This window comes from Sturnus vulgaris, chromosome 20 (assembly GCF_052056855.1).
Source record: "Sturnus vulgaris isolate bStuVul1 chromosome 20, bStuVul1.hap1, whole genome shotgun sequence".
Classification (NCBI taxonomy): domain Eukaryota; kingdom Metazoa; phylum Chordata; class Aves; order Passeriformes; family Sturnidae; genus Sturnus; species Sturnus vulgaris.
In genome coordinates, this window is record NC_142262.1 from 4431815 (window position 1) to 4454648 (window position 22834).

General features: G+C 40.2%; 1 protein-coding gene across 4 annotated transcripts in view; it reads right to left on the reverse strand.

Annotated features, from left to right (window-relative positions):
- Nucleotides 1-22834, reverse strand: part of ANKFN1 (ankyrin repeat and fibronectin type III domain containing 1) — a 107799-nt gene that overhangs the window by 42896 nt on the left and 42069 nt on the right. For all 4 annotated transcript variants that reach the window (XM_014878150.2, XM_088176408.1, XM_088176409.1 and 1 more), the window contains 4 exons: nt 21345-21547; nt 14360-14570; nt 10999-11193; nt 8943-9056 (listed from right to left, as the gene is read on the reverse strand). In XM_014878150.2, coding sequence (XP_014733636.1) covers nt 8943-9056; nt 10999-11193; nt 14360-14570; nt 21345-21530 — 706 coding nt within the window. In that variant the 5' untranslated portion in view covers nt 21531-21547. The remainder of the gene's footprint in view (nt 1-8942; nt 9057-10998; nt 11194-14359; nt 14571-21344; nt 21548-22834) is intronic.

Below are 22834 nucleotides of genomic sequence, written 5' to 3' on the forward strand. Positions count from 1 at the left end.
TTATTAGCTTCCTTTGAAATAGAAAACTGACAGAGAGCCCCACCAGAAACCACTTCACGCCATCTTTTTCTGCTTGCTGATCTTGATGAAAAAATTTTAATGATTTACTCTCATAATATCATAGCAGCTGGATTTAAGGACATTAAACACTGCCATTCATATGAATAAAATCGGGATGAAAGACCCAAAACAAAGATTTATCCAACAAGTGAAGAGCCCTGAACACTAGTGAAAAGCAGGAATCTGTTGGTGTAGAGCGTCACCAGCTCTGATGGAGAGCAGTGTTTGCACTATTTGGTCAGCTCCTCCTTGCTGTTATCAACTGTTCTTTCCAGCCTGATTTAAGAAAGGAACCCAATCTTTTCAGATTTTCAGTTCAGGCTGTGTTCATGCATTTCTCATGTTTGGAAATCCTCCAAGAAATGATAGGAGAAAGACAAGTCATACCAGCTGTAGGGACTACTGACAGCATAATGCTTCCATTAGGAAAAAACAAATGTTTGGCACTGAGCAGTTTGTGCAAACACAGAAGTTATAACACAGTCATGGCCTGGGACTTGGATTTCTAGGTACAGCTTAAATTAAAACCTGAGCTTCCAAACTGCTCTAAATACTAGCGTTCATTATTTTGGATCTTATCTATAATTTCAGTTATTTCTGTAAACTTATCCAAGGCTCTTTGTACTGGGTTAGTAGAAGCATCAGTAAAACTGAAGAGGAATGAAAAAAGATGCAAATAAACAGCTCTGTGCCCACCTGAGGCAAACAAGGCACTGCTGTCGTGTGCTGGGAAAGAGCTGCAGGGAGGTTTAAGGGACTCTCAGCAGAGCAAGACAGAACAGTGCAAGACAGAGTACCAAAAAAAAAGCATCTCTAGACTATTCCTAGAGAGCACATCTCCATTTGGAACTTCCATGGCTATAAATCTTCACAATACTTATTTCAGAGAATTTTGTTTTAATAATCAAATACTTTATTTGCAATAAATCTTCTTCCCAACAGCTCTGGGCTCCTTTGCATTTTACGCCTGCTAATAATAACCAATGATGTTTAAGAACCTTTCTTGTGGCCCTGTTTCTGGATGTTCCTTTGACCCAGGCCAGAATACTCTATTTTATGTCTTGACATTTACAGGAACCATTATGACAGCAGGCTGAGTGCCAAAGACACATCTTTGCTTAATCATGGTTTCACTAGTTCATCTTAAAGCAAATCTGCATTATATAAATGATTTATAAGATACTATTTTTACTGAATTTTAATAAAATTCTCACCAAGGGAATATTAAAAAAAATTCCTTTTTCTCAAGTATTTGATTAGTGTTTTCTAAATCCCAGCAATTCTTTATCTGTTTGCAATAAGGCCAGCTATTCCAGTACAAGAAGGAAATTTTTTCCTCTGCTAGTGAAAACGACATTTCTTACTAACATTTTATAAATAACTAAGAAAATGTGCCATGTGGGTGCACATTCAGCCTTCCAATGTGGGCCAGTGGTTAGAAAGCTACAATGGATTATAATAACAGCCAAGATTTGTTTCTCAGCCCTGAAATGACAAACATATCCCACTGTGGCCGTGGAAAGAAAAGTAGAAGAGAGCATGTGTTAGAACTGTGAGAGGGGATTGGAGAATAAATGGGGTTCTTATGCAGAGGCTTCACATCCTGGAAAAGCTTGGCTTGGATTCTGCAAGCTTCCCCTCCCAGTGGGAGCCTTGGTCTCCTGTGATCTGTGCAGCCAGAGCCGGGGGAAGCTCCTGCACGCAAGGAGAGATCGCACGGGGCAGGCTCAGCTCCGTCCCAAAACATGACATTAAAATCTAATTAATAACGAGCAGCTGGGAAAATGCACACGAAAAAGTAATCTATCACAATGCAGGGGGCAAAGCAGAGCACTGCAGAGTGTGGGGAACAAAGGAAGGAAATACTCAGAGACTAATTCAATTAATCTGTTTAATGGGATTCCACTCCTTGTCCTCTAGTTCTCCTGTAATATAAAAAGGGACTTTGCTGCATAGATGGTGGTTAGCCATATTTGAGGCTTTTATTTCTTTATAAACTAATCCCTACAGTAACTTAAAGAGCTTTCACATCCCCAAGCAATGCAGACAGGTGTTGCAGGCAAAACAGTCTTGATTTGGGGATCTTTTACTTAATTTAATTTATTCCCAATTTAGAGAAATTTCTAATAATTCGTTCGAAGTGAGAAGAAAGTAAATATAATTAATAAAACATCTAAGTGAACACCTTCCCACCATCTTTCCTAGACTGAAATTAATCCACTTATCCTCCCCCTTTCCTACTGTCAGCTTCCCTTCTCTCTGCTGCAGCTTTCACTCAGTGCTGGGTTTTCCATCTCACTGAGACATAGCCAGGCCAGCTGTGAGCAGCACACGGCCTCTCCTGACCTCCTCCCATCCTTCAGCTTCTCCTGGCTGCTGGAACCTGCCATCCATGCCCATCAGTGTGCTCAGCAGTGAGCCAGGTGGGTGCTCAGGTGTGAAGTGACTGAGCTCAGGTGTGGGTGAGCTGGGTGCTGGTTAGTAAATTAACTGGGTGCTCCTGCACAAACTGAGGGGGTGCTCATGTCTGAACTAACTGGGCACTCAGACATGGGAGCAGGAAACCAGGCAGTTTATGCTCAATACACGAGGGAGGAGCTTGCAGCAGATCCCAAGGCCTGATTCTGAATTTACAGACATGAATCAGTTCTGGGGGTCAGATCTGATTATTAGAACAGGATCAGGTTTTGATTGGGGAGGCAAATAAACCCAGAGCTTTGATGCTTGGTCCAGGAAAGTCCATGATGGGCCAGAGAAGACTTAAGATGAAGCTGTGAGCAGGGAAACTTTGCCATAAACCCTTTGAAGACATTCTGGTTTTGTTTAAGTCTTCAGTGAGTCTTTATTCCATAACCCATTAATCAAAATACCTGCTAAATCATGGATCTCCTTCAAGACAGAAACTGAAGGTCTTGAGTCCCAGTCCTGCCACTGACTACAAGGAATTCACCTTTCCATGCCATACCTATGAACTGGAAGCTGGAACAGCCACATGCAAACAATTTAAAAAAACCCCAAAATGTATTAATTTTAGTAAGTCAAAGAAAATATAAAAGGCAAAGCAGTGTCTAAAATTCAACAACAACCTGATACAAGCCTTTTTCTTTAGAAAGCAAGGCAGAAAAAAGTAGAGCTTATATGTCTGTGTTTTCTCAGAGCTATTCATCCTGAGCTGCTGTTCAAAATCCTTGTAAAACACAAAGCAGGAGGAAAGAATGATTCAGCTGAATAACTGGTGTTTGATTAACTACATTAGTTAATTACACCATCACTTAATACGTGATTCATGTTCAAAGGTAATTTTAAATACGTAACAAACTTAAATAATAGAAGGTCTTAAATTTTATGTTAAGTCCAGCACATACTACAGACATTGACAGGAGCTAGAAATAGAAAGGTTTGTTTTAAATTTACACATTTCTGCACTGGCTAGGCATAAAAATAGAAGTGAAATTGCACAGTTCTGTTAGCTACCAAAATGTAACGTGCAAATAAAGTGCCCAGGAGGCCTAATAAAATGCCATAAATGAACTACTGTAAAAAATATCAGACCACACCTATTCAGCAGGATAAATTCAAATGTCTTACAAAGAAATGTATTCTCTTTTCTTTTTATGGAGCAAGAACTGTTTTGAGAAAAGAAAGAACGCGTTTCAAAATATACAAAGAAACTTTGAATAATAAGTGGAAAGCGTTTCAAGACCAAGTGCAGAATGCTGCTCAATTCCACTATGGACTGGACCAGAATCAAGCAGTGACACAGCATCTACTTTAGAGAGACAGAGCTATTATTATTAAAGCTCTTTGTTTTCATAAGATTCACTTCCACAAGCATTTATTTCCATAACCAGTGTACTTCTAGATGTCAAAGAAAACACAGGCTTGCTGCTTTCCACTCTGACACTGCTGTGTGAGAATATAGTTGCCACCAAAGTGGAGAAAAACATATATATATGTATATCTGGATATAGATATATGGAGATATAGAGATACAGCAATATATCTGTATAATCAGGTCTTTGGGGATCACTGCAGGGAGCCTGCTATGGAACAAATCCAAACTTTGTCAAACATGGAAGGCCAACTTTTGATAAACATATCAAATACATGATTAAAAAATGTGGTATCTGCTTTTTGTATGTGCTCATGGGGACAAGCAGAAGCCCACACAAAATTATGAGATTATATGGTTGTGAAAAGATTACCCCCAAGAATAAAACATGTAGAATCACACAAAATTTATAGCTCACTCCTGTAAAGTCTTGGAGGCTTTTCACACTGAAATCTTCAATGTTAATTTTCCATCGACCTGGAGAGGAGGCAGCTGAGAAGGCAGCTGAGAATCCCAGACCCAGGTTCCTTTTGAGCTCCAGGGCAGGTGTCCAACAGGCTCAGGCTCCTCATTCCTGAGCACAGGTGGAGTGCAAAGGCAGCTCCACCCATCCTTTAGCTGAGACTCCCAATGACAACAGCAAATTGTACTGGTGTGCTCTGGACTGCAACTGACCCATTTCATGCAGCCGAGTGACAGCAACACCCTGGGGCTACTGCACATCCAGCCAGGACTAAGACAGTGACTCAAAGACAACTAAAATTATTCTCATTTAAAAAAAATCTGAAATGGACCACAAAGAGCTTTGGAAGAAAGGAGGCAGGGAACGACCTCTTCTCAAAATTTAAGTAAAACATAACTCCTTCTTTCCTGATCTAAGCCAACCTGTTTTGTTTTGTTTTGTGTTTTAAAGATCTACACTGTCTGAAAATAAAAATCTTCTCTCCATCCAAAAAAATCCTGGAAGGCAGCTGGGAACTTCTGACAAACGTGAAATACTCTGCTAAAATACCAAACTAAACAAAAAGGTAACAAGGGCTAAAGTGGCCTAGACAGCTCAGTATCACTATCTGGAAAATAACTTGGCATCCACAGCTACAACCAAACAGAGAAGATTAGCTTTGTTTGCTACATCAAACATGTCTTTCTTCCTCTCTCTTCAAACATAAATAGTTCCAGGCTCTAAAATAAATTAGCTCAACTTGGGTTATACAAGCTGTTTCATTTTTTTTCTTCAAAAGGGAATATAGATGTTTGTTTAAAAACTGTAAATAAAACATAAACAGAGATTTTTCATTGCATGGTGAGCCTTTCCGGTAGGTAATGATCAGCACTATGTCCATTTTTCTCCCTTATCCTATACTTTGGGATCTCAGCATTATTATGACTACTTCTGATGGGAAATGGATGAAAAAATCACACAGTAAGAGGAGGTTTCTCTGTACTTCTGCACTGCAAAAGCAAAATGATAATCAGGTTTAAAATCCACAGAAAAATAAGTGCGACAAAATTACTTAACATTATTTTAATTTTTTTCTTTGACAAAAAATGCTTTCTTTATGTGTATGTGCTGTGTGGAACATGTGAACCCTAGGAAGGCTGGTTAGTGAAAGATAACAGTTCTTAAAAGCCCAGCAAGCACTTTGTGCTCATCTCTGGTGGGATGGATGCTGTCTGTCTGGATTTTGCTGCTGTGGGGTGTTTTTCACCGAGGTGCTTGCAGTGGTGCAGCTCTGGGATAACAAAACATCCTGCAGTGCCACTGTGGTGGTGTAAACGAGATTCTCTCCCTGGCTTCAAACTGTGGCAAGTTGTTTTGTACGTCAACGTGGAACGTTTTGCTTGTGTTTCCAAAGATGTAAAACTAAAGCAGGTCCTAAGTTCTTCCATGGTGGGATGTGAAGTTTGGCTCTAGGGCACAATTAGCCAAGGGCAGGCTTTTTTTTTTTTTTCTCAGTATTACAGTGATGCTTCACATCCTTCCTAAAACTGGCTGGGGTGAGGTGTCTCTGGCTTTGAGTCTTTCTCTAGCATGGAGCAGATTATTACTTTTATTATTGATTTATGTCATGCCTGTCTGCTTCCAGCCTCAAAACACTTTACTAAGTTACAATATACTTAGGAATCATTTCATGTCAGCCACCACCACGCTGCAGCCTTCTCCAGAGGGAAACTGAAGGGAGCCATTAGGATGGTGCCTGCAACATTAAACAACAATCCAGGAGAGGAAGTAAAGAATACTCTGGCTCCTTAAAGCAATGGCAGAACAGAATGCAGCCACTGAGCTGCCATCCAGCTGGGACACCAAAGTCAATACCCGTTCACCGTGTGTGGTTAAAATTAAATCTCCTAATGAAGTGAGATGGTTTTAGTGGTTAGAGAGTGAGTGCAAAGTATTATTCTCCTGTATGATTATTTGTAAGTTATAAAGCCAACAAGGGAAAAGATCACACACAGGAAAACAGCAGAGAGTTAGATAATGTTCCAAGTTCAGTTTCTAAAAGACATTTGGGCAAATAAAGCTTTGGAAAAAGTATGTTTAATAAAAAAAAAAGGGACAAAAAAAAAAGAAAAAAGGAAGATGACACGGGAAAAATTGAATTGGCATTTTTTCACTGTTTTTAGGGAACTGAACTAAACTGAACAGAATTGATGTCAGTTTTTATTCCCTATAGTTCAAGTCCAGAGAAAAGAACATTATTAGTTTCTGTTAATGAGCAGGTATTCCCTGAACACTGTTGCAAATGCTCCTGAATTTTAATTTGCTTAGAAAAAGAAACGGTAAAGTATTGGAAAAAACCTATCTTAACAGCAGTGGTTTTTTTGTTTGTTTTTTTCTGTTCCTGAGTTAGCAAAATGCTTCGATGGTTTTCTGGACAGGAGGTTTATATATCTGATCCTCACACTTTGTTATCAAGCTCTCCTTTCAGGGCTAGTAATTGCTAGCTGGTTCTAATCATTCTTGCAAGTGATCATTTGAAAGGTTCATTTTATGACCCCTCAAAGTAGCACAAAGAATCTCACTCCATAATGTAATAAACAATTCTACAACCAGTGCTTAATTAATTCCTGAAAGTCACCAAAAGGAGCTATTAATGATCTTTCTTTTTATCTAACCATAAATATGCAAGTCTCCTGGGACAAAGGATTTAAAAAGAATATTCTGGCAAGACTAACTGTCAACTTGATAAAGCACAAAATGATCACGAGTGAGGGTAATTCAAAATACAGGGCAGGGCTACCTGGTCTGATCAGAAAGTTAGGTCAGGTTGGATTAAATTTCTCTGAATGCTGTGTTTATCAAAAACAGGACACCACTAACATGGTACAAACCAGCCTCAACCCAAATGTCTACCCAAGAGAAAAGTACTGCAACCTTCACAAAATTATTTTTAAAAATTAGCTCTGTTTGGGAATTTGGTTTTTTGTGAAAATACCAAAATCATTATAATTAGAAGGTGGACAATGCTTCAGGGTTATTTAAAATACAACTATTGCAAAGAACAGTCTGATGTTTTCTAGAGAACTTCAGTGTTTTAGGAGCCCAAGTATTGTTTTCACAAGTAAATCAGGCAGTGGGAAGCTCTTAAATGAAATTTAGTTTCCTGGCAACACAACCCATTGCCAAAAATTAGATTTAGGCTTCTAAAGGGCTTTGATGTTTTTGAAAATCACACTTCCTGCAGCCCTGCACAGCTGCCTAGGTGTAATACAGTAATTTGCCTTCCACTGAGGCTATCAGGGCATTTTCACTGATGGCCTCAGTGGTGTCTGGGAGGTTGGGTTTTGGTTTTTTTTTCATAGAATGCAAAACATTATTTTGCTGGGCACGGCCAGTGATGAGTGGAATCTGTGACCAGAAGCAGAGGAGGAAAGAAAGAGAGAATGTGCCATTTCCAAAATAAGCTCCTGTAGTGCTTTGGGAGCCTGTGCATGCGTGTCCCACCTTTGTCAGGGCTCCAGGAGCTGCTGGACCCTCGAGGGATGGGATCTTTCTGAACCTCTGCTGGTGGAACCATCCCTGGGACACCCACCCATGGAAACACAAAACAGATTCCCCACCACACAGCCAGGATGGGTCTGGCTGGGAGAATGGAAACTTTAGGTTTAGGCACCTCTGAAAGGAGTTTTCAATGATTAATACAAAGAAATGAACACAGCAGGAAGCAGGAAGGGAGAAACTGGGGGAAATAACTGAGAGGAGTTTTCAGGCTCCCACTCCTTGACTCCCCTGGGCAGGGCCAAGGAGGTTTCAGATCCCCAGTCCCTGCCCTGGGAGAGAACTCGTGCTCCCACTGGAGGCTGTGGATTGCTGTGCTTAGCACTGAAGAACTTACTGCTCCAAAGATTGTAGAAAACCTGAAAGTTCCTTTAAACAGGACATTTTTTAAAATTCTCATTTTTGTTCTAATCTTCAATAAAACTTGCTTTTTCCCCTTAATGTTGGAATTTCCTGTGGAACAGAAATTCTGTTTCAAAACCATCTCTATTCAACAGGGCTATTCAGATGGAAGCATTTTCTTATTCATTCCACTTTGCAACTAACTGGTGCCACCCCAAATGTATCACTCTTCCAAGAATGATGTGGCAGCCCTGGAATAGCTAATTAATTGGGCTGTATGATGCCTGTGCCAGAAGTTTCAGCTTCCAGAGGCATTCCTTTAAGGAATGGTGGTGTGGGCTAGGATTTTACAAGGATACACATGGTTTCAGGAGCCCACAGGCACCAAAAGTTAGTTTGTGTTTTGTAACTGCTCATCTCAACCCAGTTATTGAGCTGATGTCTTAACCACACTGAGTCAAGCAAACTTCTTCAAAGCACTAATGGAGAAAGCTTTTGGTTAATTTATGTTTCTTTTTCTTTTTTTCTTTTAATAAAAATTTTGTCCTTGAGTAATCTTTCAAGAAAATTCCACTTCTATGTCTGTTTACTGGGAAGATAATTACATTTACACACTACTTGCATCATAATACAATCTCTTGCAGTGCCAATTAGCCCTCAAATTTTTGTACATTGTTAAGGGGAATGAAAGATGTCTAAATCCAGTACCTTTATACTTGGTCACCACAGCTGAGTTGACACTGAGGGGTTCCTGGAAGGTGACAGTGAGTGATGTGCTGCTCGTTACCATGAGACAGACATTGGTTGGCGCCTCGGGGGCTCCTGGGAGAGAAGAGAAAACATCAGCTCTTCAGCACAACAAATCCTATTCAAACAATGTTCCTGAGTCTTCAAAGAACCCACTGAAAATCACCCTGCAATTGTGAGCTTTGGGCTGTAGGTGTTTGTGTTTTCTGCCTTTTGAGCGTTTTAATTAGTGCCCCTGCTAAAAATATCCTGCAGACACCATTTGTTTCTATCATGGTTTTTGGCTCCTTTTTGGTAAAAAATATCTTCCTGCATATATGTAACCTAATAAAACAGATCCATGCTAATTATGTCAATGAAAAGCCCCTATAAATCTCTTTGGGTGGATAGGAGGAGAGAGAAAGGACAAAACCACAAAGAGCTAATGAAACCTTGATGCTTTCACTAACAAACACAAATTTATCAAAAACCAAAAAACATTTTTATGTTATTGGGGTAATAGTTCCAAAATACAGTTGTCAAACGAGGCCTAACATTTTTGTTTAGAAAAAGAAAAGGAAAAAAAAAAGCTTAGTTTGCAGAATATCAATCAGACTCAATTCAGAAATCAAACACAAAATGTCATGACTTACTGCTGGGATTGATTTAAAAAATCAGTATATTAACTTTCACTACTTCTATATTTTCTGTACTTAGCATCTAAGATAAGGAGCACTATATCTGTCTTGAAGAAATAACCTTAGCATACAATGAATTTGCAAAAATTATTCGTGAGTACATTTATATAAAAATGGTTGAAAAAATGTTAATGGCAATGATTCTATTTCATCACATAGGATACAGCTAAAAGATCTGTATGTCTAGAAACAATTCAGGCCTATTTATTCCTTCATTTGGGCCCAAATTCTGATTTAATTTGGATATAGACTCAATTGTACAACTGTTTAAAGTGACTCAATTTGTGGCTGTGGTGATGACATGGATATCAAGATTAAGATTAGTGCTTACGGAAATTAAGGTTAAATTTTCACAATACTTATGTGCAAAATGAAATTTCACTCCTTGACCAAATATTTAGAACAACCTTGTTCCAAAACAGTAAGTTCTTTTGAAAAATTATAAAATTACAACAGAGAAAAGGCCAATGTCCTCATCCCTCTTCCTGCCTATTCATATATTGTTTTATAGCATCCTGCTTTAAATTCTGAGCATGTTAAATGAGACCCAGGAGTAAATGTGAAGAGAGATAAACAGAGCAGAATCATTGCATCCGAAATGAAGAGTTAGGATGTTGGATATCTTACTAATTTTATGCAGCCTAAGGAACCATGTGCATGTTGCTCTCAGATATTTGTCCTTTATTATTGTAACACCCATTTCCTTCTCCCTCTTAGAAAGGCCATTTCACCTTTGTGCCTCAGTTTCCCCATCCCAACCTGCTCCTGCTCCAGCACCTCTGGGGAGGTTTCTCAGCTGCAGATTCCTGCCTGGAATTTTGCTGTTTCCCTGTACTTGATGTTGTTTGTTTTTGCCTTTTATCCTTTTACATGTTCTCTATATTCTTCACACATATATTTGGACCTCTGTAGCCCATTATATTAGTAGCTACTTTTCCCAGTACTTTTCCATAGGCTTTCTTTAACAAAACAAATCCCAGAGCTCCAAGCCCTGTGGGGTGCAGGGCCCCAGTGCTGTCTTGGCTCTTCCTGGGAACCAAGGTTAGAACAACTCTTTGAGATCCATTTCATGGACAGAGCACAGCCAGTGCCAAGAGGGGGGCTCCAGAGAACCTGGGGGGGGATTACATCACCACTTGTCCTCTAATCGGTGTTTTTTATCCAGTATGTTAAATTCTTAAAACTATAAAAATACACTCATCCCTGTAGGGGTGGGCTTTTGAGGACATCTTTCCTCGATTTCCCCTGACTGCCTCCAAATACAGACCCTGTTTTCTATCACCTCCTGCCTGGAATGCCCTCGGGTTTCCTTCCAGGCTGGGAGGAGGCAGCATACTCACGGGCGTGCTCGTAGCCGTCCTTCATGCGCTGGTACAGCCTGGCCCTCCACTCCCAGCCCTTCAGCTGCTTCTCCCTCTCGGCGCTCTCCGTGCCCAGCCCTTCGCTCCCTGCTCGTGCAGATAATTCCATCACTCTCTGCTGGGCCTCCTGCACCAGCGTGCTCAGGTGCACACACCTGCTCTCCACGCTCACAACTGCCAGGAAAAGAGGGAGATGGGAAGCGCTTGGCAAAATTCCGGCCGCGCTCAAAACGCGTTACGGGACAAATTAGATTGGAAAGGAGCTTCTCTAGAATCCTCTTCAAAAAGTCAGGTTGAGTTACTGAAGGCATTATCCACTCTGGTCTTGAAAACTTTCCAGGATGGATGGAGATTGTCCCACTGCTTCACTGCCCTTACAGTGAAAAAAGTGTTTGTTTTATGCAGCCTGGACCCCTCATTTTAACTTTTGCCTCTGTCTCTCATAACAGTATGACAGCCAGAGTTTAGCAGAGTCTAAGAATAACCCTACTGATGTGAAAAGTGCCCTGGGATCTTTACAGCCACAGGAGAGCAAAGAATTACTCAACACCTCTGACATGCAAAGGGTTGTTTTTGAAGAATGTTTGTCTCTAAGACTTTGCTTTCAGAAGCTGGCTTGAAGCCATCCTTCTTAAGTTTGATCATTCTTCATATGGACATCAGGGACATATGGTCAGGCTCCCTGGAACCTGCTGGTATCCTCAGAACTGTTGTTTACTGGGAGGCCAGAGGTGATAGGGTTTCCTGGATCCATGCCTACAATAAACATGCAACACATCTGATAGCACAACAGGACTGAGGAAGGAGATTTTATGTGCCAGAGTTTCAGGTGGTTGAGAATTGGCACTGGTTCAAGTTCTCACTAAGGATCTGGCTCTATCTGTTTAATCAAGGTTCAGATCCACATTTGTCGAGTCTTGGAAACGTGTCCAATCAGCCAGTGGGAATTTTAATCTTATTTTTATTTGGGTTCACATGAACAAGCCAAACCATGAGTATATGATGAATAATAGTAACTGAAAAGATAACACTTTGTCTTCTCCCCAACTAAATTAATATTTTAAGTGCTGTACTCTCTGATCTTAGTTACTTTGTTTTTAAAAGATGTTGGGTTCCTGTTGAAATTTATACAATCTGAGTTCCATGTGGAGATGAAGATCATAGTTTTACTTTCTATTGCTTTATCTGCTGCTGTTCCAGGCAGAAATCCAGGTGATACAGATGGAAGCTATCTGTCCTCCAGATCCTCTTTTCTACAGAGTTAGGTTAGAGGCTATAATGAGATTTCAGCTGGACCACTACAGCTAATATATACAGTGGAAGAGCAAAGGTTTTTTGTGAAGAAAGTTTTTGTGTGCACTTGGAATGAGGAATTCCTCTATTTTGCCTTCTCCCAGCTCTGTGCACCTTGTACATTTCTAATCTAATTCAGAGATGCTGTGTCCAGTCCTAAAACTGGGCAAGTCAAGATTTTACCCTCCCATTCAGCCCGTGGAAGTCTTGCTCAATTGTGTACCATAGAGAAAGGAAAATGTTCCTGCTGGGTGCCAGATCATGTTCCTGCAGCCCTGAGATGATACAAACAGGATTTAATTTGAACAGAGTTGGTTGAGTAAGGAAAGCAGAGCAGAAAGTCTGGAGAAAATAGAAAGTGACTGCCATCAGTTCCTCAAGAGTGATACCATGCACAAAGATGCTGTGAACCTTTGTTTTGAGGGCTGAAAATAACTTTTTACATTTCACTCTCAAATAGCCCCAGCAAACTCTTCAGGTAAGAAACCCAAACAAAATGATCGTTTGCTTTTACTGAGAATGTTTCATCCATTATTTCAATCAGAAAAACTAAAAATCAAGATAAGTGAAGTGGAAATTTGGTGGGTATATTTTGAAATGGAAATGAGGTGGTTATATATTCATATTCTCTGTGTTCATAGGCATGTTTGCATTAATTACAGGAAATGAATACTAATTTATGATTGCCCCTGCTCGCCATCAGACTGCATTTATTTACAGATGAGGTCAATGAAAAATTAGTTTAGTCTTTTTTACTGCTGTTTAGAACACTCAAGACTGTGTTTTCCTCTAGATTTGTCATGGTTAATGAATGTTGCTTCAGCAGTCAATCATGTACTCTAAATGCTGTCACACTTTTTTTTAAAGCCTCAGTCATGAACCATGACAGAAAAATAAACAAATAAATATAAAACTAAAAAACTCTTTTCACTGAGCAGCTACACTATGCAAAAATCTCCAGGGAAGGTTAAAGGAGGCCAGAATAAATGATAATATAAGTGCTGTGGATATAGAAAAGCAATAAAGGTGTACCAACACTGAGGGTCTGGCAAAAAAACCCAACATGCACATGCACACACACTCTCCAGTGAAAAAACTGGCAATGTTAGTAGCCTCAAGGTGCAATTTCCTGGAGCACTGAGATTGACATGCCAGCACTAAATGTTGTTAATTTAACTAACTTCAAATTAATGGCAGAGTCTGCAGTGGCCGAACCCCTCAAACACAGTCTCATTATAGCCTTGCTAAATATAGGCATTGACAGTTTAAAACAAATTCTCTTACATCAGGGTATTTTTAGACGCATATAAGGCGTTAGAGTTTGTGTCATGGTATATGGTTGATTAATTGGGTTGGTAAGTCACCCTCCAACCCACAAACTGGGCATAAAAAGGCCCATGAAGGAATACAAAGAAGTTTTATAACTACAATATGTAGTTATAAGCAATATTGGTATTCCAGTAAAGTGAGAAGGTCTGTTTTGTGCTTAGGTTTTCTCGGGTTCTGTAGAACTTTGAAATTCTCATTTAAGTGGGATTTTTAGGCCATTTGAAGACCAGTAGTGAGGGATCTGTGGGGAATGGAAGTGACAGATTTCAATACAACTGGCCTCCTGAAGGCAGCATAGCCAAAATCAAAATGATAATCAAAATAAAGCAAAGTCTAGACAACCCATCATCCTTCCATTTTTGATGACAAACTACATTTCCTACCATAATCTTTGAATCACTGAGTTCTTGTTGCCATATTTGTAAAGATTTTTTTCTCAAAATTGCTATTAACACAGCTGCCCTAGTGTTAATCACATTAGAGGCTCAACCTGGTTCATTAGTTGGTGCATCTGAGAGAGAGAGAGAACAAAAAAGATCTGCTGAGCACATATTCAATGAGCAGATATTGCTGCAAATATCCTCCAGCACTTTTGTTATAATAATCCTTATGATAAAACCAGGCAATTTTTGTGTGCTGTGTAATTGATTTTCACTAACAACAGCAGAATTGATCTCGTACAAGCAATTATCTAAGTCAGTTTGTGTTCTGTACTTACAGTGAGGGCTTTCCTTTGCCCCAACGTGCAGAAGGGTCCTGGCAATGGGGACGTTGTTTGTCAGAATGGCAATATCCAAAGGGGTGAGTCCCTCGCTGTTCGGGGTGTTCAGGTCCAGCTCCTCCAGTGTGTATTGATAAAGAAGAACCTGCACAGCATCCAGGTCCTGCTGCTCTACAGCCTCAAACATAGCTTCATTGCACTGGAAATTCTGTGTGTCAAGAAAGACAGAAATTCAGTAAAACTTTTCGTATGTTAGTGCTTTAAAAATAAAGAAAATTTGTGTTTTGGGAGATTGCTCCTCCAACCCCAGCTTAGGCTCAGCTTGAAGGATGGCAAATGTTTGCAGCAGAATTGAGCTTGGTCTACCCCTGGAGTGCTTGAAATTGCTTCAGGTCTGTGGGAAGATTCAAGTGATATTCAAACCCATATGAAACAAGAACATTTTTATTTAGACATCTGTCCTGTAATCAAACTGTATGAGCAACATTATGTTTGCAGTGTGAAACTGGATGATACACTAGAATTTTGGCACAACCTTGGACTACTGAGTTTTTCAAACTCAAAATTTCAAGTTGAAAACTACAATCAGATGATGAAAATCCAAATCAAACAAGCAGTTCTGCAGAAAAACCTTCTCAGTTCCAGTGTGACCCAGTGTGTTCATTCTACCACCTCAGTTATTTCTAGGTGCCTGCATTATTACATTTAAGTTGCAACTAGAAGAAGCTTTAAAATTTGTAGGCTATAAAATCAGAAGTAGAAATGGGACTGAGGAAATGGAGTGTCCAGTGTGCATGTGTGAGCAGCAGAGAGCACAAGCAGCCAAACCCAAGAACTTCCATGGCACCAACTCTCAGGCAGGGAGAACCACTGAACCTTTTCCTTACCAATGTCAAGGAGATAAAAGAATGGCATAATACAAAGGCCCCTGTTGTTTCCTAATTGAGCTGGGGAGAAGCAGGTGCAGGAGAGTAGCAGGGCCTGCAGGTTTCTTTTATGAGAACATCCTTTTGGAGCCTGCAGTAATGACAAGTTATTTGCCAAGATTCTCTAAATTCTCTCCCAGTGTCCCATTGCCATAATTACCTGATAGGGTATTTTCCTCTTTGGAATGGATTAGCAGGAGCAAGAGGCCCAGCAAGGCAAGGAGGGCTCAGAGCACAGATTCAGATACACAGTGTGAAGCAGTGTCCCAAAACCACAGGGAGGGAGCACAGAAAATTCTCATCACAGAATGCACTCTTTATTTTATGAAATAAATGTTGAACTGAAACCATCTTCTACTGCAATTAGCAGTTAGCACTTCAACCAAACTAAAACTTAATTTTCTTTTTCAATATCAATTTATCAGCAGTTTTACTGGGTATATCTGTGTCCAAGTTTGCTCTCAGTGAAACAACATTGACATGCTGGAACATCTTTTGTCTCCTCGTAAAATTCATGGACTAAGGGTTTCCAAGCAGTTCTGGAAACTGCAGTCCCCAGCTCCACCTTGGAATTTGATCAGTTCTATGGGGGCTTTTTTTCAATGAGCTTGAAGTTAAAAGTGTCTTCTGAAATTTTTAGGAGACAGACATCTTCTAGTCTACTCTTTGCATGTGAAATATTGCCACCACACTAAGAAATTATAAAGCAGATGTTACCTGAAAGTTTTAGTACAGACCCCATCTGTGCTGAATATTGAGAATCAGCTGAACAGGAGGACAAATGTACAGCAGGTGCCCTGCACCCCAAACTGCCAGTGTAAAGAAATGAGATGTTAAGATGACAATCTAAGGGTGAGATGAGCAATAAAGTAAGTCTGGGACAATAGTTCTGACTTGGAAATCTGACTTGTAGACACTGAAGTACAGAACAGCTCATGCTGGAGAAATATCTTTTCTGTAGGTTTCCATGCAGAATAAAAGATATGACTTAAACATCAGTGCTAATCATGGGGCTGTCATATTCTTGGGTTTAGATTCTTCTCCAGATGATAAGATTCAGGTTTAATTTTATAATCAAATACTTAGGCCACACTCCAAGGTTGGTATAAGATAAAAATCTCAGAAAAAGGGACAGTTGAATGGCAAAGCAGCTCTATTTGTCATTCTTTTTTAATCCCTCTGTTCAAGATAAAAACTATTTGTAAGGACAGAACTGTCATTAGGCAGAGGGCATGTCCAGAACATTCTGGAAAAGAAGACAGCACATATTTCTCTTATTATAAGAGAAAACTTAAAAAATGTCAGAAATTTTTACTGCAATGCAGGAATACTTCTTATTCTAGTAGCTCCACACATTTGCTGTCTTGCTTATGTAACACCTTTATAATCTTGATATCAGAGACCTTCACTTATTCTGGTGTAAGAGCAAAAGAATATTACTCTTGTAACTGATCACAGCTATGAAAAATTACTTATTTAGCAGTGAATTAATGAAGAGCATATCACAAAGGGAACTGGTTGAAGGAAATTTAACGACTGCATTGGTTTGCATTTCTTTTAGTTAAGTTCATTTTTGGAAACAGTCTGGGAGCAGAACAAAAAGGTGAAGCTGATGATATTACTGAGTGAAAGGCTGTGCTGCTCACTCAGGACAAGAAGGTACTTATTTCACATTTTCCCTTCCATGGTGATGCCTAGAGAGGCTGATCTGGAACAGAGACAGTTAAAGGAGTAAAATGGACATTTATTGAAAAGCCTTTTAAGGATACACTCAGTATCCTGGACAGTGCAAGAGCCTGGCCAGGGCTACACCCAGGATGGATCCAAGATGGATCCCAGTCATGAGTTTTTACACTTTAATAAGTTTTGGTCCATTTACATATTTGGGTTAATTGTCCAGTTACAGCTCCAGGCTATGAAGTCTCAGCCCCCTGGCTTGCTCCCTTTCCCCTGCTGTTGTTTCTGATTTTTGGGTACCATTTGTCCTTGATTCTCTAGCTAGGAAGGGATTGCTTTGTCACTACCCTGTGAAGAGAACTCACTGACACCTTACATGAAATTTCAGAGTTATATACCAGGTAGCAGAGAATCTGAAAAATATAAAAGCTAAAACTTAAGGCATCAGTGGCACTGTGTACACACATGATTTTCCCTTTTTTTAAAAAACCAGAATAAGTAATTATCTTTTAATTGGCTTTACATATGTGCACAAAAGTTAAATGAGTTAGCATTTGTAGAGTGCTACTCTAAGTGCTCAGTATCATTATTTGGCTTTAATTCCAATTTTATGAGAAACTCAGGAAATCTTTTACTACATCTCAGAAGTTTCTTCCATTATATAAACCAAAAATTCACTATTACATGATAATAAAAGAGAGATGGCTAATTCTTCACTAATAACTTCACTATTATAGCTGAAATTAAGCTGAATAATGGCTGACAAAAGTATTTAGTCCTTTTAAAATACACACACACACACGCATCCCTTAACAGATTTTACCTACCTGTCAGATTGCTGTAGAATTATTTTAAAAACTTTGATTTACACCGTGGCTTTTTGATTCAGTTATCACGATTTAGACCTGCTGGTGTGCCCTTTGAAAATGCATCTTTGGACTTTCGCTTGCCAAATGAAATACCTGAAGTATTTGTGAAATTTTGGCCCTAAGTAAGCTGCTGAGCAGAATCTAAGCACATGTTTAAGTTAAATTTGTCGTAAACATTCTTGCCAACTGACCTGTTGGCAAGAATGTTTCACCAAGAGGGAAAAAATAAAAGCAAATTTCTATTTCTTCATTTCATTAGAAATCTGATTGAAAAAGCTGCACTGATTTAAATGAGAAACAGAGCATGAATATTATAAGCTATTTCATCCAATCCAAACAATTACAAGACCAAATTGCAAATATCAGCTTTTCCAAATGAGCGATTCAGACACAAGCAATACCTGACATACATTGGCAAGTCTTATAACTTCAAAGAGTGTAAAATCATGGCAGCTGTGGTGTGGCCTTTCTAAGTGGTCATGTGTGCATCCCTCATCCATAGCAGAGCACATCAAACTCTGCTGGACAGTCAAAAAACATCCTGGAGAGGCAGTGAAGTATCTATTCCATCTCCACTCATGCTAGTGAGCTGCATCCACCCCAGCTCTCCAAGTCCAGAAAAACATTCTACACACCTCACCAACTTTCCCCCAACTATTTGCTTTCACACAGAAAACAGAAATATATTTGAAAATGACATAGTTTGCTGCAAAAAGCTTATCACATTCCATGTAGAAGACTCTCCAGTATTGCAGCATTTTATAGGCATCTGCAGTCTAGGGATAAGAAATCCAAACATGTATAAGGTGTATTATCTTTAGACCCCAGTGCTCTATTTTATCCAGCTGGTATTGTCATAAATACCAATAAGAGCCACCATTTACCTTTACTAGATAGTTTCTTCTGCTCTGAAAGGATAAAAGCATTCAATTCAAAGAAAAACCGAATCAAATTTGAAAGTGATTGGGTGTAGTTTAGGAGCAGTTTTTACATTGCTTTTTCCTTGACTCAGTCCTGCAGCCTCTAATCATTAGCTGGACAGCTGTGCTATGTGATTAATTTATTTAGGTGTTACTGTGATGCACAAATGTATATACTGAAAAGAACTACAGTATTGCTTTGCAGTAAGTAATAACCATGTTCCAGTAAGTGATTCAGTGCCAGAGTGTTTAGAAATGCAATCTTATGTAGCTTAATTAAAATGAAGTGCCCCTTTCAAGCTATTTGCTCTAAGTTTGACTGAAAAAGTCCACTATGTACTACTGGAGTTGGAAAAAGTGGTAAAGTAGTTTCTGCAAAGACTTGTTTTGATAAACATGGGTTCAAGAATAAAGCTATTTTGAGACATTGCTATGTCTGCAGCAAGACAACAATTTACTGAATGGAAAGTGTTGCACAGCAAGAGAGAGTGTGGAAAGAAAACTCTTCACTAGCCAAAGCTGAAAGAAAACAAATTCTAACAAATGTTGTTCACTTGTCTGGAGACATGATTTTACTCCTTGACTTAGCTCAGTGGCACAGAAACTCAATGATTAGAAAAGACGTGAGCTAGCAACTTGACCTGGAATATTTCTACCCCTTCACTAATGGTTTCCTTGCTGTTTATTTCTAGGGAAAACTGGGAAAACAAGAAGCAGAATGGATAGAAAGGGATCTCGAGCTCAGTGGTGTGGTCAGAGCCCAGACTGGTGATAGCTGCAGGTTCCTCTGCTGGGCGTTTGTCAGTGACAGCAGCTGTGACACTCCGTGACAGTGCAGTGGAGTTAGCACAGGTACCTCTGTGTCCCATTAAATCCCCATCCATACAACATGAAATCATCATCCTGATGATGATGACTGATGGAATTGGCACTCCACTGCTGACAGATCCTGAGTGAGAAGGGACAGAGCTGAGGCTGTAAGTTATTGGCTCAGGGTTAGCAGAGGACTTGGCCCCCAGCAGCAGAGCCCTGCTCCTCCTTTGGCTCAGCTCATTGGCAATTTCTCTTCTTATTAGTGAAGTATGACAGAAGAGGCCATGTTTGAAGGAATATGTAATCTGAAGGGAGTATTTAGATAAACACTGGTCAGAAGATATGCTCACAGACTGGCATTCATTCAGCCTACATGTCAGTCTGCTCTGGCATGTCCACAGTGCTGCTTTATCTTCCTCCTTCACTCCTCAGTCACACTCAAGCTTGCAGTTTAAAAAAAAAAAAAGATAAGATAATGGCTAAAAAAATTAATCTAAAAAATCTTTCCCCACAGTTCATACTTTGAGACCTCAATTCAAATCATCCCTACACACTGAAAAGCAGTTGGAAACCCATAGCCTCAAAAGCACAGCTGTTGGCTACCATGAAAAGGCTGTTCTCCAGCTCACAAGCCTTGTTTGAATTTCAGGCTGCTCTTATGAAACAAGAATCTATTAGCTCTGGAAGAGCTGAGAGGAAGCAGCCATGGTCCCTGCTTCCTTCAGGTCCTGGTCCTCCTTCAGGACAACAGTCTCCATGGGTCATGCAAGGGTCCTCTGACTTCAGGAAAGCATGATTCTAGGGGACAGCACCAGCCAATTGAATTAAAAATAATTTCCAATTCTTGCACTGATTCGTATAATATGTGTCTTACATAATGTGTGAGCATTCCAGGAATCTAGAGTGTCCCTTTTCCTTCTGACAAAATGTCATATTTTTGTTATCTGGCCCAGCCATACTCTGAGTTTAGTCCTGCATTGCACTAAGCATCTGACCGAGTGCAGCAGAGCACTGGTTCCAAGGGGCATCTCCTGGTGCCTTCAGATACTGTCATAAGTCTTTGCTCTTTGAACTCTTTCCTTCAAAATAATTCAGAGGAGAAGTTGAAGAATATGTCTGTTTCTCCTACTTAGGAAAAAGTGGGATTTGCACTCATCAGGGAACAAAGCTGATGATGAGAATGGCAGTGATTAAATGTGGAGGGAGCAGAAAATATTAATAAAGAATGAAAGTCTCCCTGCATCCTCAGAACAAGCCCCTTGGAAAACCATAGCTTAAAGATAAGAAACGGCTTGTGAAATGACAAATACAAAAAGGAATCCAGCTTCTCCCCCTTGGTAGACCCTCTTATCTATCTTCAATATTAGTGGTTCATTTTCTTTTAGTATCCATAGGCCAGCTTTGAATGTGAAATCCCTCAGGGATTGGTTAGAACGTAGAATTCCCTTGGTAATTGGTGCAAACTGCAAAACCCTCAAAAGAGATAAAACCCCCCTGTAAAACAATAGCTGTTGTATATGCTAGATAGGATGCCTTCATAGAATAAACCATGGATTTGTGCCTTTCTGCACATGCTGGTTTCTTTACCCCGCTGGTCTGAGAGCTCACTGTGAGCCAAAATTCCATCTGGGCAAGGCTCGGGATCACTGAGAGCTGCAGCAGCAGCCTCAGTGATCCCAAACGGACCCCCCAAAAAAAACCCCGCCAGCGACAACCCCAAAGCAGCTGCTGAGGGAGGCTGTGGGGGCAGCAGCTGGAGTGGCAGGGTGGCAGTTACCATGGAGGCTTTGCGGAGGCTGAGGCGGTCGGAGCGGGCTCGGAAATAAGCTTCATCAAAGGACGTGTGGCTGCCCTTGAGCTTCTCCGACAGGTTGCGGTAGAGGCGCTTGGCCGCGCTGGGCGACGCCGGCACGCTGTGCTTCTTGCTCTGCAGGAGGCTCAGGCTGTGCATTTGTTGTGTCATCCTCAAGCCTGGGGTTTCTGGAGGGGAAATGACAGCCGTTTAGGGAGGTTTTGCTACACCAGCATGGTTGGTCAGGAGCGTGTCACTGGAACGCGCAGTGCGAGGCTAATGGGGCCAGCATCACTTTGACACACGGTTTTTGGACACTCAGAGCCACGTTTGGGGCTTTTCTCAACGGCAAGTTGATCTTTGTGGAATTAGACCCATGGGTGTGTATGGAGATGGAGAATTAAAGATGGAAAAATAAAAGAGAGCGCCTCAGAATTGTGGGAAATGGATTTGTAGAGAGTTCTCAGGGCGTGACACAAGGCTCACACAGTGTGCTTCTGTATGCAAACCTGGAGGTAAGAAATGCTGACGTAGACATGCCATGGAATAGGACAGAGAGTGCTGAGAGAGAAATGGAGCTAGAAAAAAGTTTCCAAGGATGGCCTTGCAAATAAGACTAGATACTTTGGAGACATAGAACTATGAAAGATGCATTGTAATAGAAGCCACGAGGAGTGATTTTATTGGCTTTAAAGCATTTTACAGCATGATGTAACAAAAGCTGATAGGCCAAGAAATGCTTATAGTGTATTGTAATTAGGAAATAATTAGCTTCTGATTGTGAAGGTATAAATTATAACATCTGTATTGTCTCACCCTTTATATGAGACTGAAAATGGAATAAAAGTTTTTTTAAAACACCTCTCAGTTGCCCCATCTCTGGGTCAGAAAAGGGCAAAATTCGGCACAGAATTATTTGCTAATTTGTATAAGGAGGAGGGTTTCAATTAATGAGAGAAACAATGTTTTTGCAGAGTGAGTTCTGGTAGTAGAGGTGTGGGAAAACATGAAGTAAACCAGAAGTAAATGTTGCTGTGGACAGTTCCATACTGAGTAGCTTCTTCCTCATGTAGTGGGCAGGCACTGGATGTGTCTATATGTTGTATCACTTTATCCTGCTCTGCCTTTGCCCTGTCCATTTAGAGTACAAACCCTTCCAAGAGGGACTGCTGCCTCTCCCTGACTGCCTCACCTAATTGGATTTACATATTAGCTCATAATTAAACAATACTTTATGTGCTCTATCATTACAGTAATTTTTCCGTATTAAGAAAAACCAAATTAATATTTAACTCTGGAAGCACATTATGTGGAAATAATTTTGCCTTTCTGAAGGGAGACTAAGAATCAGATTTGACCCAACTGCATGCATGGGAAACTATGCCTATGTATTTCTAAGTGAAAAGGTGACAAAAATGCACCATTTCTTCACATTTTCCTTTTCCCCTGACAAGAGTGTGTACATATCTATAAGG